A 19,297-nucleotide genomic window follows, 5' to 3' on the forward strand; every position below is an offset into this window, starting at 1 on the left:
CTCTATCAGCTGTCATTTTTGCCTATATTCATTCAGTGTTGATCTTGTTCACCTTCCCTTTTGGGATTTTCTTGAGATGATAATTGGGAGATACCCAATTTTTGCCTCTCCCTAATCTCACCACAGACCTCCCCAGAACTGATACACTGCATCTCTTCTCTGGGAGGTTTTCAAAGGGCTATATCCTATTGTTGCATTCCTCTCACATCTCTTTCTGCACTATGTAATACACTTGGGATTATATTAGGCTGTTTTTCTCATATTCCCATAAATGCTTCCTATCTCCATTCACTGGGTTTCTTACCAATGAGCTGAGTGAAGGAGGTGCTTCATAAATTTAAGCTGATTTTTCACATTGAGTTCACAATCCTAGGAGAGTAACTCTAAAGTATTTCAGCAGACTGATCTATGTGAATACAAGAAAAGTACTTGAAATTAGTCCTATCTATAACTCCTTGGGAAATACTTTATTCAGTCTTAAAATTCATCAGTGACAAGTTTTATCTTCTCATTAAAGATAATAAAGAGTCAAATGAAGACTCCCCCCGATTCTTGTGAATTAGCAGTTTCACACCTGAGCTCTGCATCTTTGTATTTCATGCAGTAATGCCAGATGGGAGCAGCTGTTATTAAACTATGTTTTTGTTTGTTTTTTTTTAGCATACTGCTGGCATCTAACCTGTAATTTGTTTCCTAGTGGTTTTCTGTAGGAAGTTACAGTGTGAAGATTACAAGCAACTTTTTAGCTGATGATTACATTTTATAATGAAGAACAGAGGTAAATATAAGGAAATTATAAAATCTAGGGTGGTGTTCTTCATACATGGTGAGGTGAAAGAAGAAGCCTGTTGGTGATGGTGCTATTTGTCATATTTATATGTATATATAGAAATATAATTATTAATTATATATAAATTATATATGTGTATATATATAAATAGATTGCATTTACATTATTGCCTTGGGGGTATATTTGGAGATGATTCTTTTTGTATTTTTAAAACATTCAGATTTTTATTCATTCTTTTTACAATTTTAGCTCCAAGTGCCTTATGTCAAATGAGTAACTTTTCAGTGACACTGTACTGAAGTCAAAGGACAAGCTCTAGATTCTTGAATACCAGTCAAGCCTCAAATTCTCCAGATCTTTTCTTTTTCCTTATTTAGATGCCATTGTTTAAAACACTATACCTGATTTAGGAATAGCAAAGTAAGTTCACACCTCCTCAGACATACTATACCCACCAGCAAAACACCCATATTCCCCTCTGCTAGATGATTGAGACCCCTATTTCTATTTATTCCCATTCCACATCTTTAGAAGCTTCATCACTAGGATTTAAAAGAGCTAAGGTCACATCAAGTCAATTTATTTGGTTTTCCTTCAAAAATAGTCCAGAAATGGTTAGTGATAATTCAAATTATGCTGGAGTCAAGATTCTGAAAGATTTCATAACCATTTATACATTTTGAACAAAATGAGTCAGAAGATTCCATATCATCATTTTCTGTTTTTCAATTTTAGGGACTAATGAATCTCTTTTAAATTTTCAGATTTACAATACCTATGATGATTTTGATACAGATTGTCTGAGAAATCAAATGATCATAAGACTATCCATTTCTGTGCTATTGTTAAAGAAAACAAGAGACATTATTTAAATGTTCCAAGGAAATCTTAGGGAAAACATTTTGCTAGTGAAATAGTGGATTTGTTTTCCTTTGGTCTCAAGGAAGACTTATGAAAGAAGGAGATTGCAGAGATTTACCATTTTCATGTAAGTAACGAATTTATGCTAGATGTAGTATTTTGTATCAGTTTGGTTATTTCTAATATGCAGTTATAATATCAAGAATCTAAACAAATCTCAATAACCCCCCAAACTCTATTATAGATTTAAATCAATTCTAATTTATTTAGCATTAAATCAAATTTATATTTTGTCTAACAGGTAATAAAAAACTGTGATGATAACTTGAATTGACAGGCTGTGTTATTTCTCCTCGTTGTAATTCAGGAATTTTAGAGACATTTATTTAATCTATTTCTCTCTCCGCAGTTTCTGTTACAGAACTAGTGAATTATAATCTCAAATGGATTCAATAATAAGTGGAATACTTTTCTTATTCCTCTAAGGAATTTAAAAGATACAGTTGACATAAATTCGAACAAAGTTATAATATATTAAATTATTTTTATTCACTGGTACTAAAATTTAAGAACAGCTTTCTTCTACGGTTGCCTGGTGATTAACAGATTATATCCCAAATTAATCTTATCCTGAGTTTGAATCCAAGCTTTTAAGATGTTTGCTGAACTTTCTTTTCCTTCTGTATTCCTATCTTTGTTAAGAAAATCACCATCCATCTAATTACCCATACTGAACCCCCAGTGAAATAGCAGACATGCCACTATATTAAACCCATTATTTCATAAGTGATTAAGTTGTGCTGATTCTATACAAAATCTATTAATGCTGCCCACATTCTGCCTTTGTGTTCTCTTGCTTGACTTATTACTGTCAACAGTAATCTTTACTGTTATTTCTTGTTCCTGTTGTACTTCCCATTTCAGACTAAAGCTTGCACAACTGTTATTTTCAACATTCAAGGGTACATCAGAAAATGTAAAAAATGCCAGCTATATGTCAAGTACTCTACTGGTTTCTGGAGAAATGCCCTCAGTAAATACCTAATCCCTACTCTCAAGAGGTGTATAATGAAAACGGGACTAGAAGTAAATAGCTAGTTGCTATGAATGCCTCATTTCTTTGATTGATGACTATTTTTAACTATTGTATTGTTTGCTGGAGAGTTAAAGTCTAAACTGCTTGTCAATTTATTTCTTTCACACTCTCCTCCACCATTATTCCTAGTGTCATCTTTTATGCACTTTCATTTCTCCATCTTCTGTTTTTTCAAACTCTTGAGGTAAGTTATACTTCCCTAATATAAATTTATTTGAATTATCCTCTCATCTTGAAAGGCTATTTTCTCCTTGTCTCTACATGGCAAAATCATATATTTTAAATACCATTTTCTCTGTAAATTATCCCATAAAACACTTTCCCTTTTAGGAAGACTTCTTGCCTGTGTATTTTTGCTTTTCTGTACATCTTAATCAAATAATTGTATTACACTTATGGTACATATGGTATTGATATTAACAAAGAGGTGTCTGCTCCCTAAAATGCCTTTGAGGTCAGGACTTGAGTTAATTTTGCTCTGTAACTTCATTACCTAGCACGGAGGTAGGTACAGAGCAGGTACCCAATTTTATTTTTTCTTGAATGGGATGCTAGAAAGCATACATAAAGAAGATCTCTAAGAATTATCTATACCAGAATGCTACTGAAATAACAGAATGGCAAATAAATAACATTTAATCCCAAATCATTTGTATTAAATTATACGGTTTTGTGGAAAAAAATAAAAAACTTAGCTACATTATCTATTAGTTGTGTGATGTTGAACAAGTTATTTTAGCTCTCTAAGTTTTGGTATTTCTAAAATTAGTATAATGCTATTATGTACTACATGAATTATGAAAGGGTTAGACATAATAAGTACAATGTCTCACAATACTTGTTATTCAAAAATATTGATGAACATTTACTTTCTTTTTTGTGGGCAACTGTTCCCCACCCTTCTCATTATGTTCATGTGCTGCATAACAAAACAAACAAACATGCTAGCTACATGTAACTAGCACTCATTTTTTTTTTTTTGCCTTAGGATATGAGAATTTTTGTTGGGCAAGTGATATTTCACAACTCGCTTATTCCACTGCCTCAGTTTCCTTATTTGTATGTTTGCATATTTTATAATAGTATGTAATCACATTATCTCTAATGCATGATTATGAGATTAAGTGAGATAACATGTTGGAAACAAAGAGAATGAATGAATAAATGTGTTATTCTTTATTCTGGGCTACTGAATCTGAACTATGATGTCATTTTCAGAATTAAGGATCCTTACCAAAAACAACTAAGGCCAACATATTTAGAAACTTTCTTGACTGTCTCAAAGGTCCTCTTAATTCCTCTTTACCTAAATTAGATGGTTGGAAGTTGCTTTACTGAACAATATGATTTCACCTAAGAAGAGTAAAACAACCACATTGAGCATTTTCTTACTTTACATAACATGCTACAGCATATGCATAGCTATGCTATGCCTTCTGCCTGAATATACATACAAATTTGTTCCTCTAACACTAGTCTTATGATTAAACTTATAACTGTTTCAATTTCCGAATTCTATATAACAACTATGTTAATTTGGTTCTCTCTCTCTCTCTTTTTTAATTTAGAAATCATCCCAATACTTTTGGAGAGCTACTGAAGAATAAATTATTTTATCCTGCGAAAAAACAGCTAAGTACAAATTAGGAGGCGTGATCTGCATTTATGAAAACAGTAGCATTTCTTAATCTATATTTGTTTTCTAGTAAATTAAAGGTGTGAGGCTAAAGAGAGGAAATATAACTCTCCTGCCAATTCCAGATAAGAGTGTTAGAGCATCTGCATTAATTAACTTCAGTAATATTCAATAGTGTACTTCTTCCTACTGAAAATTACCATATGGACAAAAAGATTTCTTCTTACCCAGAAGTGCCCTGTTAGCAATGAATGTTACGACCAAAGATACCTAAACTGAGACTGTATTTTCTTCTAGAAGACATTAACCATATTAAAAAATTTTAATGACATGATTTATGGCTGATTTTTTAATTTTTGTAATATTTCCATATTTAAATAGAAGTAATATAATAATGATCAAATTAAGAATACATGTTTTGAAATTTTAATTTATGGCTTATTACTTTCTATTACAAAATAAATAATTGTGCAATAGCCAATAATTTAAATTATCATTAGGTAGAGGTGAAAAGAAAACAAATAGCAAATTCTCATGACTTGAAATACTATATAATACTTAAGATCAAAAGCAAATTAAGTTGTACTTCAAACAAATAATTTTATGCGACTTTTCTCTTGGTTTCATTCTATGAAAACACATTTAATAATAACTAAGCTAAAAATAAGTTATTCAGTTTGCTAGGCACCGTCTGTAAACTTATTAATCTTCATACCAACCCTCGTGGTTAACATAATTACTAGTTTACTGTAACATCTGTTCAAGGGTACACAGTAGGCAGTTGGCTGAGCCAGGGCTTAAAGCAAGTTGATCTGGCTCCAGATTCCTTGATCTTGGATTCATGGATCTTCAGTAATAACTTTGGAGAATAGCTTAGGGATATATCCTGGAAATGCATTATGGACTGTGTTTATCTTAAAGGTGTTTTGTTTTTGACAAGTGGTAAGATTTTAAAGCCCTATAGAAATGTATATGAACAGGAAGTATGTCTTAAGAAAACTTGTTGGAAAAGTCTCTAAATTTTACTTTCTCCAACTCCAAAATATCAGTTTATGGTAATGATTTTATGGTTTCTTTACAAATAATTAATTTTAAATTATCCTAATATTTTCACATAAGGAGTAAAAGGATGAAACTTTAGCAGCTGAAATTTGAGCTGTAAAAGGCATACATGAGAAAATGTAAGAAAAACAATGAGTTATGTTTTTGCAAAGCCTCTGGAGAAGACATTGGGGTAATTATTAACATTCTGAGTGTTTTAAAAAAAAATTTGAAGCTTTTGGAAGAAGGTATTACATTTTCCACGATCGTTTCAAAGTTATGCCCTATTTTTGGCTTCAAAAGTATCTCATGATTACATAAGCGATCAAATATTCAACTCGATCTTTTATATCATTCACTAAAAAATTCAAAGCTCAACCTTTAGACAGGATATATTTAATGAATGCTAACTACATATTACTAATAGTGAAATTTTAATTAGAATGGAGAAAATATTTGTTAAATATGTGATATACTTGATATAAATTACCTACTTCTTGTATTTGTTATCCTCCCAGGAAACTTACTTTTTATTTTCAAACCTTTTCTGCAAATCTTATAAGAAGTTAAATTAAAAAAAAAAGTTTCACTTTGCTAAATATACCCTCTGTAAGAGATCTGGGAATAGAACTAAGAAAAGCCAGCATTCTGTAACAGGTCAACTTCTACTGTGCTTTATTCTACAAAGCAAAAGACTTATGAAACGTTGAGGTGACACAGGATAGGACTAGCTCCACCTTACTTAAGTTCTGAAATGGCCCTGAAACCCATGAAGGCCTGTATGGGAACTGGCAGGTTTTGCTGGAGAGGAAGAAGCATTTGAGGAGCATAGATAGGGTCATATGTTTCCAATCAAGGTGAAAACACACTGAACAAAACAATACCAACTCACAGAAGGATTAACTTCTGATTCATATGGGGGCTTGGCAAAATTTAGCGAGTTGTATGAAGGTGTTCAGAATTTTTCTTTGTTTAAAAACATGATTCTTGGCCCTCCCTGGTGGCACAGCGGGTTAAAGCACAGCACTGAGAATCTAAAGCCGCTTCCGCATGAGTTCAATTCCCGCCTGACCCGGAGGTGATCACATGGTGTGGCAGACCTCTCCTGACCCGCCCGCTGCTCCCCTCAGCAGTGTACTTCGTCGATCTGCCTGTTCTGTTCCCCACTCTGTCTCTGGTGAAACCTCTCACCGCCCCTAAGCCTCTGGCCTGTACCCCAGTTCTGTATGCACAAATAAATCTTAAAAAAAAAAAAAAATAAAAAAAAAAAAAAAACATGATTCTTGGGGAAGTCACTGGAAATTGTTGAACATTTTGTTTGAAGAGGACCAAATACTGATGGCACAATTTGTAAAGGAGGAAGACCTCCAGGGATAATCTGTTCTCAATTGAGAATTTATTTTCTTCCTTCTTTCTTTTTGTCTTGTAAAAGGACAGGCTTATTAGGAAAAGGAAAAAAAAGCAGCACTGCATATGCACAGTGGGCAGAGAGCTCTATGGCTGCTCTTCAAAGGGAAAGGTTTGGGAAAAGAGACGCCTCCATAGATATAGGTGGCTGGGCTTAAGACAAGGGCTGCTCAATTGAGAATTTAAACAGTGATTATCCGTGAACCAGATTTTTAAGATTCAGACTTATCAAGTGCTATCAAGATAAAAGGAGAGTTTATGCTAATAAAAAGATTTAGTTAAGGTCAAAGGCTAAAACTATTTAAAGAACTTCAATATAGAGAAGTACAAAGAACTAGTAAAAGAAATGTGAAAATTACTTAAAGGCCTTTTAAGATTTTTCATGTCTTTTTGACAGGAAAAAAATAGAAATTCTCTTTGTAAATGTTCAAGAGCCTGATATCAAATGTAACCTGCAGCTCAATTTTTTTTTTTAATATACTGTCAGTCTTACATAAAGATGATAATGCTCACTAATGTCAGTTAAGCATAAATTTATATATAGAATACTGGTACTTAAGAACTTGGGATTCTTCATTTATTGTCTTTAGAGTATCATGAAATTATAGGCATACATATGTGTAAGTGTACACACATATATATCATGTTTGATGATATGTCCATTTCTTGGATATAGAGTTTATTTTAGTCAAGTAATAAAGTATAATCCATAAAGATTTTGATTTCATGACCTATACCCCAATATCAGAACCATCTGTCCAAGGAGGTCTTGAAGTCATAAACTATGGAGTACTAAAAACTTTATAAACTGAAACTTATGTGAAGGTTCAAATTATAGCTTCAACTTTAAATTCATTTCCATACTGACTTTTCTTATTTTAAGTGGTAGCTTCAAGTCTCTTTCTTAAAGTTTCAAATCACTTTTTAACCTTTTGTATATTTCTCAAAGGATGATGTACATGTTTGAAGCCCTCTGATTTTTAAGCATTAGAGGAAGCAGTTTGAATTCCATGTTAATGTTGTCTTGCTAGCTCCTCTGATGCTGGTTTTGGAAACCATTCATATCTCCCAAAAGGTATTTTGTTTTTGTCTTTTTCCGTTGAATTAGTATTGAATTACAACATGCTCATCATTAAAAATCAACATTTACATATGCGATAATGACCTCACCACTAAGAGCCCATTTCTGCCTTTCTCCATATAATCACACTGCTCACTTGATACCCTCCTTCCTTCCCCCTTCCCTTCTCATAACTGGCCATATAGTGTAAAAGTATATTGTTTCATTAAATTCATCTATTTTCTCTTTATACCACATGTGAGTGAAAATCATATGTATTTGTCTTTCTCTGACTTATTTCACTAAGCAATACCCTCTAGGTCCTTCCATGTTGTTGCAAATGGCAAGAGTTCATACCCAAAAGATGTTTTTACATAACCCCTAACAGTGTTACACTAATAGTGTTGCAGATACTTATCTTTGCCATTATTAAAGTGATATACAACTCATTGAGTTTAATAATAATATTTTCAACTACATAAATAAATCAATCAGACACCCTTCAATTTAAAGGGCAACATTCCTCCCCCCGAGCTCTCTTACTGAGTAGCAAATAATTGTCTATTATCTGCTATATTCATTAGACTTCTTTAAATGATGAAGACAGGCAATTCTTATTACAGAAAAAAATAGAAAGAATCATATTTTTAGAAGGACTATAGCCAGAAGAAATTGTTTTGTCGGTAAATGATTAATTATGAAACATCAAATTGTGGATCCAAAAGAAAGTTACTTTAGAAAGTTGTTTAGAAAGCCTGAACATAGAAAGAAATCTGATGGCTCACTTAGATTTTCCTGAACTAAAGTTTATATTTAAAATATTTATTTTTTTCACTGTTGATTCCTTTGGCATATTGAGTTCATGACAATTTCCCTTAACTTTCAAAGTCTGCCACCCAGTTACATTAGTGTTACTGCTTCTCTGCAGTCCTCCATATGCATTAAAACCTGATATAATATTCACTAGACCCTATGTTCTCTGCAGTTTCAATCATATTTATCACTCCTGGCTTATTTCTAACATAAAAACTATATTCCTACTGAATAAATTTTTTTTGACTGAGTAATACTGCATATAATTACCTCAGTTCCACATCAGGTAGGGTTTCACATGAAATTTAGGAACAAAAAAGCTGATTATCATTGTCAGTGGTCTTTGAAGACATTTTCACAGTGACTCAGCACTTAGTCCTTTGCTAGAGAAATGGCCTCATTGGATCTGTTAATAGTTTTATTGAAAACTGGATTGTGAATTCATTTCCTAACTCTGAAGATATGGAAAAGTTCAGTTACTTCAATATAAGTCTCATTTCAAATCTCTTTCCAAAGAATAATAAATATTGTTATTAAGTATATACTTTGTATTTGCAAATCTGCTTTTTGAGTCCCTGTGTGTCCATATTTCTCCTGTTATTTGACTCAGGAAACAAAAATGGGGTCTCAAAGAACTGACTAAGCAAGAAGCTGCAGATAGTGTGCACTTTACCCATCTTTGCCATTGTTTGGACATAACATTGAACAATTAAATGTTCAATTTAATTGGCAATTAAATGTCAAGAGATGTTCTACTGGGATATACTGCACTAAAGCAGAGGCAGACAAACGGAGATGATGTTTCAGTTTGAACACTTCTTTAATAACTAAACAGCTTCCTAGATTAACCACAAAGAAAATATTAGGAAGATCTTCAATACTGACTTTTTCAGATTTTGTCTATTTTTAAATCCCATATGGCTGTTTCCTATCTTTTCTCTTTCATAAACTATTTACAATGGAGAAAGCTTGTTAGTGTAATTCATACATTTGAGTTTGGTCTAGAATCTAACTTCTATGTATTTTCTAGCGAAAAACATCTTTTCTTCTATAATCAATAACAGCAATTGGGCCAAAAATTGTAAGCTAGATTGTTTTTTGATCTAAGTATAACTACCTTACAGTATTTCCTGAGTAATTATTAGATAATGAATATCTTTGCTTCATAAATAAGCCTAGTTTTAACTCACATTGTAATGTTTGCATCCTATGTAAATTTAAGATACTACATATCAGATGGTTATTACTGTGAAGATTAGACTGACTCAGTGAAACTTTCATACATTGCTTCTTCATTATCTTTGCAGATTTTTTTTCAGTTTTTTTTTATTATTCCAGTTTTATTTGGACATGGTAAGTATATGGGGCAGTGAAAAATATAAAGGTTTTGGGTAGAAACAAAGTCATCCTAAGTATCTAAGATCCTAAGTAAAATTAGTACTCTATGGTATATTAAAATGCTTTGTGCTACTTTCAAACACCATTGACTATAGAATTAAATCAAAGAATGTGGATATTAAAACAAGATGGTGCAAAGAGATCAAGTTTATTATCATTTTAGATTATATGCTTGCTAACGTTTGAAGAGGAATATTCTTTCAAATGGGGTACAATCTGATATTAGTAGGAGGAATGCAGGAACAAGAGTTTAAACAATGTAAGTTATGTCATCCTATATTCTCTGTTATCTTTTCATCCTTTTCTCTGAGCTCCAGTCCCCTTCTCTTTCCGCTCCACCCCTTTCTTTTTCTTTTCTAGAATTTTCTTACTTCACTGGGTAACTACTATTAGAAAAACACATGAATATATATATATATATTCAATACATGAATATTCTTTTTACTCAACTTCCACCCAATTATTTCCTGGTGTTTTTAATCTATTTTATGTTAAGGATAATGACCCTTTACAAAAAGGTCATATAAGTAAATGATGTCTATTATATAAGTACTGATTTCAAGTCAGTTTTCTTTCTGGGTATCATGAGTCAATGATTTGCTTATTTTTACATTCAATTAAAAATAAAGATGGAAAAATATTGCTCCTTGATATTGCATTGTGATATGAATGCAAAGAAACCATTTCTACATGATACTGTCACATATCTCATTTAAATTTGCATAAGGTAAGTAACTGGGAATAAACAAGTGTTGTGATTCCTTGAATTATACATAAATATCTTATGAGATCCTCAAAGTACTGTAACATCATCAATTGTTACAAAGAAAATTAATTGTTGCCTGGTTAATGTCACCTTGAGGCCAGTGTTTGAAGTGGAAATGACTGAGCAAGGGGGTATTGCTTCCTGCCCTCAAGTTAATGCCCCATATGGAAGGTCATTGGTTCAGGTATTAAATGGCAAATACGTTTTTTTGAACATGAAACAATGAGAATTTCTAATAATTACAGTAGCATTCCTCATTATATGGAAGTATAAAGAAAATTCTTAGGAAATAGTGATAGTTGAATGGCAGAGGTAAATTTTACCTTAGAAATCACAGTAGTCAATACCGAAAAATAGCAGAGGAAGTGTACAGTAATCACTTACAACTTATCATGTAAGCCAGGAAAAGTGAGTAGAGTTAATTTCAGTTTGAGGGAACAGGAACAAGTTTAGTTCCATACATTTTTTATGAAGCAATTTTGTTATACCTTATTTGTATGTAAGTCATGAAAACTGAACTGAGTTTTCTCTTCTATGAAAGCTAGAGGAAATTTGGCTTAATGCCTAGAATAACAGAGTGCTAGAGTATTGGATCTATCTGTGGAAAGTTGTTTCTGTGTATGTGTTATAGAAATATCATATTCCTCCTATCAATTTCAGTGGCTCAGTAATGAGAGTTTTTTTTTTTAAACAGTATTGTTGAATAATTCAAGTCACTGCTGGATTACACCTAAATTCACGAAGATTTGTCATTAAAATTAAGAATTAAACCATTAAACTATATGTCATTCTCATTTCCTCAACTCCAACCAATGAGATATATCAATCAATATGTGAAAGCTACATTTTATATTTACAGCTAACTCTGAGAGCTTAGCCCTATGCAGATTTTGTTTTCAACAACAATGACATTTCTATGCACTTGATATTATTTTGTTTTGGGAGGGGGAGGGATAGAGAGAGAGGTTGAAAAACTCATTAGAATTAAAATTGCTATTTTAAATTTATTGACTTTGGGTTCTTTATCAGTAACATAGTTTGCTCATAAAGCTTCCAACTACATGGTACATTGGTGAGTATCTAACAATAAAAACTAAATTATGTTGAAATATACTTATGGTTACTTTTTGTTTAATTAAGAAAGTAAGGGTCAAAACTGAAAAGCCAAAATAAAAATGTCAGTGTAATAGTCTTAGGCTTGCTCTCAGGCCTTTCAAATGTTCTCAATATACTGCTGGCTAGGCCAGTCCTTCGAATACATTGGTATCATTACTACAGTTTTGTAGCTTAATTAGTTATCATGATTAACAAAACATAAGAAATATAGCAAAGAACTCCAAAACTCAGCATCCTAATTGTTTTTTCTAAGACATGCTATGAAATACAATGTGTGTCTGCATCCTTCAGGTTTGAGGGAGGAATACATTTGGATACTTTACAAAATGACAAAACAATTTGTGATTTTATTATTAGAAATAATCCACAAACTCTTTACTAAACTTTGGAACTGCATTTTAAAATGTTCAATACCCTAAACATTGTTTCTCTCACTGAAAAAACACAGCTTTGGTCAGACTGGCATTTTTAGGGAGAATTGAACATTAATTTTTCTCCTCCAAAAATTCTTCCAAATTTGCTGTATTTTACCCTTTCTTTCAAATCATTTTTCTTTAGTGAAATGGAACTTTATTAAATCTCCAAAAACTTACCCAATGTGAAATATCCACCCTTGTATTATTCTTGAGTTACAAATTTGAGATTTTAAGTTCAAGTTTTGATTTATATAAAACTTGCTTAGAAGAGTTTATTCTGTATTAATTGTGTTTTGGTTACAAAATCTTTTTCTCCTCCCTTTATATTATATTCACAACATTAGGCATCATAAATATGGTCATCTCATTTTAAAATTACCCTTTCATTTCTTTGCATCAACATGTTTTAGAAATATTTTTGTTTGTGTGTTATGTGTGCAACTGTGAGCACAATCCTAGTGCTAGGTAAATGCAGGAAACTTCACCCGAAAATACATACCAGCAGGAATCCTCGGGGGCAAAGAGCCTCCTCCTGGCACTGGATGCGGGGCCTGGATGCTATTCAAAAACCCTGCCCTCAAGAAGCTGGGGCAGAATGCCTCCACCCCAATGGCCGGGAAGGATCCTTTTAAGAGATAAAAATTAACATTAATCAAAGTTTACTTTTTGCAAAAGTTGTTGAACATTTAATAGGAATCAAACCTTTTATCAATAAAGACATCAAATCTTACTGGTAAGCTAGAATTTGAAAAGAAATGGAATGCATTCTCATTTATAAATTAAAAAAATAGACCTATTATTAATTTTTTTGAAAAGAAAGTTACTCTTAACTAGTTGTAGTCAAAGGGGGCTTAGAAGTATCAGAATGTTAAGAAAAAATTCTTAATTTACATTTCACAAAGTGAACATAAACATAAGTTATTGATGTCTGTTTGCCAAATTCACCTCCTTAGAAGTTACAGGTATATAGAAAATAATCACAAAGGGGCTGAAGTCACACACACTAGAAAGAGCAGGGCATTCCTCTAGGTGTATCAAAATTAGTACTTACAAAGAGGAAACATTTTATTTTTGACACGTGCTAATTTAAGAAAATGAACAAGTGCATTTCCTAATTTGTTATACTTTTTGATTTGGGACAAGACATAAGAGTTTGCAAAGGTAGAAACACTTGTGTTTTAATTTTTAACAAGGTTTCTATGATGCAAAACAAACAAGATAAACTACTTAAATTTATCCCCAAGTTGTATAATAAATCAGAACAAAAGAATATCAGAGCTGGGAGGACTATAGAGATTCAGTCAAATAAGCATCCTGTTACAGACCAGCAAACTGAGGCCTGAAGTAAAGAGGGTCAGTGTGTACTTGACAGACTCCCAGGAAAAAATATTTCCATTGTAAATTAAAAATAAAGAATGAAAAATGAGCCACTTCTTATTTGGGAGATGGCTATCATGTGGATATGGGTATGAATTAGAATAGCAGCTGCATGACTTTCGGATAGCAGCTTTACAGTTTGGTGTCTCAAGGATCAGGGAATCACTGAAATTTATTTAGGAAAAAAAAAAAACAGTATGCAATTATCAGTGCATTCACAGCTCCGGTAACTGATTTGGTGTATTTAAGTTTAAATCACAATAACGCCCTAAGAAAGTTACACCTATGGTTGTAAGAAACATCCTTCTAGACTCTCTGAAACACCCATGAGGCTCAGCAATTATCATATGAGAGACCTGGACCCTCTTCCTATGTTTAGATTTAATAAATCATATAATTTGGAAAAGGCATCACTCTGTTCCTCAACACAAAATTTATGTCAAAGTAAGTTAAAACTTGGTTTCTTTGAACTTCAACCAGGGTTTTAAAAAGACCTGGTATGCCATACTCATATATCTAAGTTTTATAAAGAAAGTTGTTGCTAAAGTCAGCATTTCTTGGATCTTGAGAGATGTTTTTATGAAAGTATAAAGTTACAGTGAATGTTTTAATGGGTGAGGTCTATACCCTGCATTGGGCTAAAAAAAAGCCTACAAAGAAAATCACAGACTATGAATCAATTGATTTTGTTGTTCATTTTACAAGACTTTAGTAAAATGGTCCAGCAAACTATGTTTAAACTGTCTCTTAAACAGAAACAGCTGTGCCCAAAGTGCCAAGTGAGTCAATGTTTTGCAATTAATGCCCAATGAACACTGAGACTTCTTTCTCCCTTGCTGCCGTGTGGGATATTTACCCCTGAGCACAGAAATTGTGTGTGCCCACGCAGAGCTTCTGCACAGGATGCTCTTCACATTGCAGTGTGTTATTCTCATCTGGGAAAAGCTCATAAAGGAGGAGCAGTCCTTCATAGCATCCCATTTAAAGTTACCCCCAAATGGTGATTGTACAATAGGGAAAAGAATTAGCAAAAATTTATATTTTTAATTTGCTTTCCAAAGCAAAACCATTGTAATTCTAGCCTAATATGAATCTGTTGAAGTCAAGTAATAGGAAGCCTGACTCAAGAGTCCCAAATCACAAGAAAAAGACTAATATAGTCATGCGTGGGGAAGAAAAAGGATGCACATGTAATTACCTTAAAGCACACTGAAGAAAACCCAAAGCAGGTAGAGCAGTACTATAGATAATATTAATATGCTTCACATTTGGAGATTTTGATCTGAGTTTTTTATTTTTGCCAACATTACTCAAAACTGTTAACTTAGGAAAGATGTTCATTATTTAACTCCTCGAAAGAAACTACATACAAATATTTCATTATTATGACTACAATAATTACTGTTTTGGTTGTTGTGGCATATTTAATAGCAGCTTTAATTATTCTGTTTGCTGCATCATTCATAGTAGTTCTATGATGTTTCTTTACTATGGGTTATAAGGTCTTATATGTATCATGGCTTATCTTCCTTAAGGAAATGTCATTTTTTAATATCTGAATCAAGCAAGCAAACAAGCAGAAAAGCTGGTGTACATGAATATATATTCAATTTTCACAATTTAGTAAGGAAACCTCAAATTACTTTGTTATCACATCTATTAGTGCACAAGAAATTACACCCATGACCATTTTGGAACTTGATATGAAATAAATTTAGTCTAGCTTGTCCTACTGCTTAAATTACTTTCTCTGACTTTTTGAAGTAACTCTAATTTATTAACTATAACATAGATGAAGAATGAACAGTATCTAATATCTTAAGAGGAGAAATGCATAATTCCCTAAGTCTTTTGTTTCAGTTATATTCAGGAAAATGCATACCGAGTAATACAAAACTGTATTTTTATACAAAAATAGGATGTATCACTTAGCACATAATTTTCTAAAGTTCAAATATTTGAGTTTTCCAGTTTCTGACCTTGAGTTGATGGGTTAAAGAGAAATTAGGATGACAGTAATATTATATTTGTCTTAGATATAAAGTTACTAGATAACTGGTGTCTTGTATTTTTTTTTTTTTAAGATTTATTTATTTGTACATCCAGAACTGGGGTACAGGCCAGAGGCTCAGGAGCGGCGAGAGGCTTCACCAGAGACAAGAGTGGGGAGCAAAACAGACAGATCAACGAAGTACACTGCTGAGGGGAGCAGCGGGCGGGCCAGGAGAGGTCTGCCATGCCATGTGGATCTCCTCCAGGACCGGTGGGAATCGAACTCATGCGGAAGTGGCTTTAGCTTCTCAGTGCTGTGCTTTAACCCACTACACCACCAGGGAGGGCCAGGTGTCTTGTATTTTTAATTGATAAATCACCTGGTAATCCACCTCTCATATAATTTCAAGTATTTTTAGATATTAGATGTATGAAAGGCATTAGTAACCACTGGTAGAAAGTAAATTAACATAAGTCACCAGCTGCAGGGGTCAGTGATTTATCTGTCTTTCATTAGCTTGATGGGCTTCACTGTTTCTAGGGAGTAGTACAAATTATGAGTGGGCAAATATATTATTGGTGTTTAATGGGTGAAGGTCAGATGGATGCTGAAAGCACTGCAATAAGTGGTATATGCCTCCTCTAAAAAGGAGAGTTCTCTCTCCAAAGGCTAGCAGTGCTCACTGAGAAACATTGCATGAGAGGAAAGAATCCTAAAAAAAATGACTGCTTGTCAGGAGGTCATATAAAGAGACCACAATATGAACACAGCCATTGACACTGCCTGCATTCTGGCACCTGACTTGACCAATTAATGGAGTCTGCTCACTTAGATTATCCCAAAGAAATCTGACTTGTATCAGTTTTCAAAGCATCACATAGTTTTTCTATTACAATTGTTTTTAGCATTACTCATTCTCTCCTCAGCTGGGTGGAGGAAGACTAAACCATCATGTGTGACCACGTGTTTCCTAGTTTTCTGTGAAGGTGAATGAAGCCTCAGATGAACAGATTCATCATCACTTAGATTAGCAACATTTTCATAGAAGGCATTGAAAGAATGTATCTTTTACTTCATAAAGACTTTTATTTTGAGTCTCTCTTTACATTATCACATGCACTCTAGAATGGCTAAGCAAGTCGCTTTGTTCTCATTGGTGGAGGAAAGATTTCTGCCTGACTGAGTCCAACACAATTTCCTCTGTCTTGATCAGAGGATGCAGAGTTGGGTTTCTGTAAGTGCAAGCTGAATGTATGGCTACAATTATGATAGAGTAAAAACTGACAAGTTGCTCCTTAGGCGACCATCCTGTGAGAATCTAAAGAACTTTGCCTGGTCAGTGTTATCCAGGCCAGTAACAACTTTCTAATAAATGGAGGAGAGCTAATTTTCACTTATACTTAGAATATGAACAAAAACTATTCTCTTCATGAGAAACTCACTTATCCCATCATCTATTCAATGATCTATACATTTACCCAGTAAATATTATTCACCTTATCTGACACTATAAGACACATTTCTAGTACAAAAAAAAGGAAATCAAATAATTTTTTATATAAAATGATTATTTTCCAAAATGACTTTAGTTAAGCCAAGGATGCAATTACAGAATTCTGCCCATTTCTTAATTCTAATAAAGGGAAATATGCTTTCAAGTAAATTAGTATTTTCTTCTCAGTTACTTGCACAGCTAATCTCTATTCAGATTCTTCAGTACCAAATACAATTAAGAATCATGCAACCATTACTATTTTGTTTTTGACTATTTTTCAGCCTTTAGGTCACTGCAATATGAATTTTATAGATTTTTCATCCTGTTGCTGTTCAATAGAGGTCACAATAAAAGTATTGAAGCAAAAAGAGCGGCTTCATGGCTAAGGTTTTATGAGTTATTTGTTCAGTATTTTTAAAAGGAAACTTGCAGCTTTTCCTAAGTCATTTTTAAACCTGTAGAATGTATGGGATATGCATGATTAAATGATGATGGCTATCAGTTATTTTATGAATCTCTCTATATATAGCATTCACAAACTTATTTTGAAACTTATTAGATACATTTATTGAAAAGTACATTTAAATTTATATTTTAAATAAAAGCTCTTTATTTTTACTTTTTAAAATAAAATATTTTAAATGCCTGGATAGTCTCAACTCTAAAATCATGAACTTAGACTAAAAATTTCACTAATTTTCTTTCAAATTCTAAATTTGTTTATAAAATTTTATTCCATTTGGTACACTGAATTAAGCCTATGTTTCCCCCAAATGTGGGTCATGAAAGTGTCTTACCTATGTTTATATTTGGTAGAATTTGGAATCTTAATTACAAAAAACTATCTTGAATAAATCTGCTTCCTGATAATACATCCATCAGGTTAAGTGGTGAAGATACCTAAGTTATGAGACTGGGCAAATTTTGAATTCTGACTTTACTAGTCACTAGCTAATTAGTCTTGTGTAACCTATTTGTGTTACCTGCTATTTAAACTGTTCATTTGAAAAATGGAGCTAATAGTAAGAATATTATTTATGTTGACTAGGTATCATAGGAAAAGTACCTATTAGTGACTAATGAGGAATACGTATTTCTTTCTTAATTTTCTAACGTTGACCTGTTGTTTCACGTCTCCATTATCCATGACATTTTCTCCATGAAGAAAGCCCTTCACACCTTCTGGTCTCTGTCAAAACATGTCTGACACCATGGTGAGAACTCCCTATTCCTGCCTCTGTGCCTCTGTCTTATTTAGTCACTGCAATAGAAGTATAACATTATTATATATATCATATTACTTATTTGCTTAAATTTTTTATATCAAACTTAAATGCCTTTAGGAGTCCATCAGATGTAATAAATAAGTTTATCAGCTTGGTGACAAAGGTCCTGAGTTGAACTGAAGGGTGAGAGTTCTGGTTAAGGGCAATGATTTCAGAGCTCTTAAAGCACACTGTATAAATCAAATAACACACCCCTTATATGACTCCAGTCTGTGGGCTGGCAGCTGGTGACTTTTAGCTACATATTTGCTTCTCTACTCGACAGAGAGCCTTACAAACAGGGATGAGTCATCCATGTCTTATTCTTCTTTATGCTCAGTCCCAGATGTTGTGCATGGTAGGAGCTCAAAGTAGTATTTATTTAGTTGAATTAAAATCAGCTCTATGTGAATAGTTCAAAGGTAGTTTGACTTTACCTGGATAAATACAGTGAATTTTTTCAATGTCAAAGTGCTTACAACTGTACTCTAACATATATTCTTGAAACTGTTCATAATTATTAAAGTTCAATGAGACTTATGACCTTCCACTTTAAAGACAAATGAAAAGCTAGTGTTTAGGAACAGGAGACAGACTAAAATTCTACAAATTGTAGAATTATTTTATTTTAGAAATGGTGAAGGAGTGACTGAACTTGTGAAACAGGCTCTCTTGACCTAACCACCACAGAAGGCCAGGCTTGGAATGTTCCTACCCAACTTTTACTTTTGGGTGAGACTCTGAAACCATAGTCTTTTTTTTTTTTT

At 32.9% G+C, this 19,297-nt stretch overlaps 1 protein-coding gene across 2 annotated transcripts in view; it reads right to left on the minus strand.

Annotated features, from left to right (window-relative positions):
• Positions 1-19,297, minus strand: part of EPHA6 (EPH receptor A6) — a 563,177-nt gene that overhangs the window by 120,748 nt on the left and 423,132 nt on the right. For both annotated transcript variants that reach the window (XM_004675273.2, XM_012734527.1), the window contains exon 12: positions 12,900-13,025. In XM_004675273.2, coding sequence (XP_004675330.1) covers positions 12,900-13,025 — 126 coding nt within the window. The remainder of the gene's footprint in view (positions 1-12,899; positions 13,026-19,297) is intronic.

The sequence above is a fragment of the Condylura cristata genome, unplaced genomic scaffold (assembly GCF_000260355.1).
Source record: "Condylura cristata isolate star-nosed mole 26May11 unplaced genomic scaffold, ConCri1.0 scaffold00003, whole genome shotgun sequence".
Lineage (NCBI taxonomy): Eukaryota > Metazoa > Chordata > Mammalia > Eulipotyphla > Talpidae > Condylura > Condylura cristata.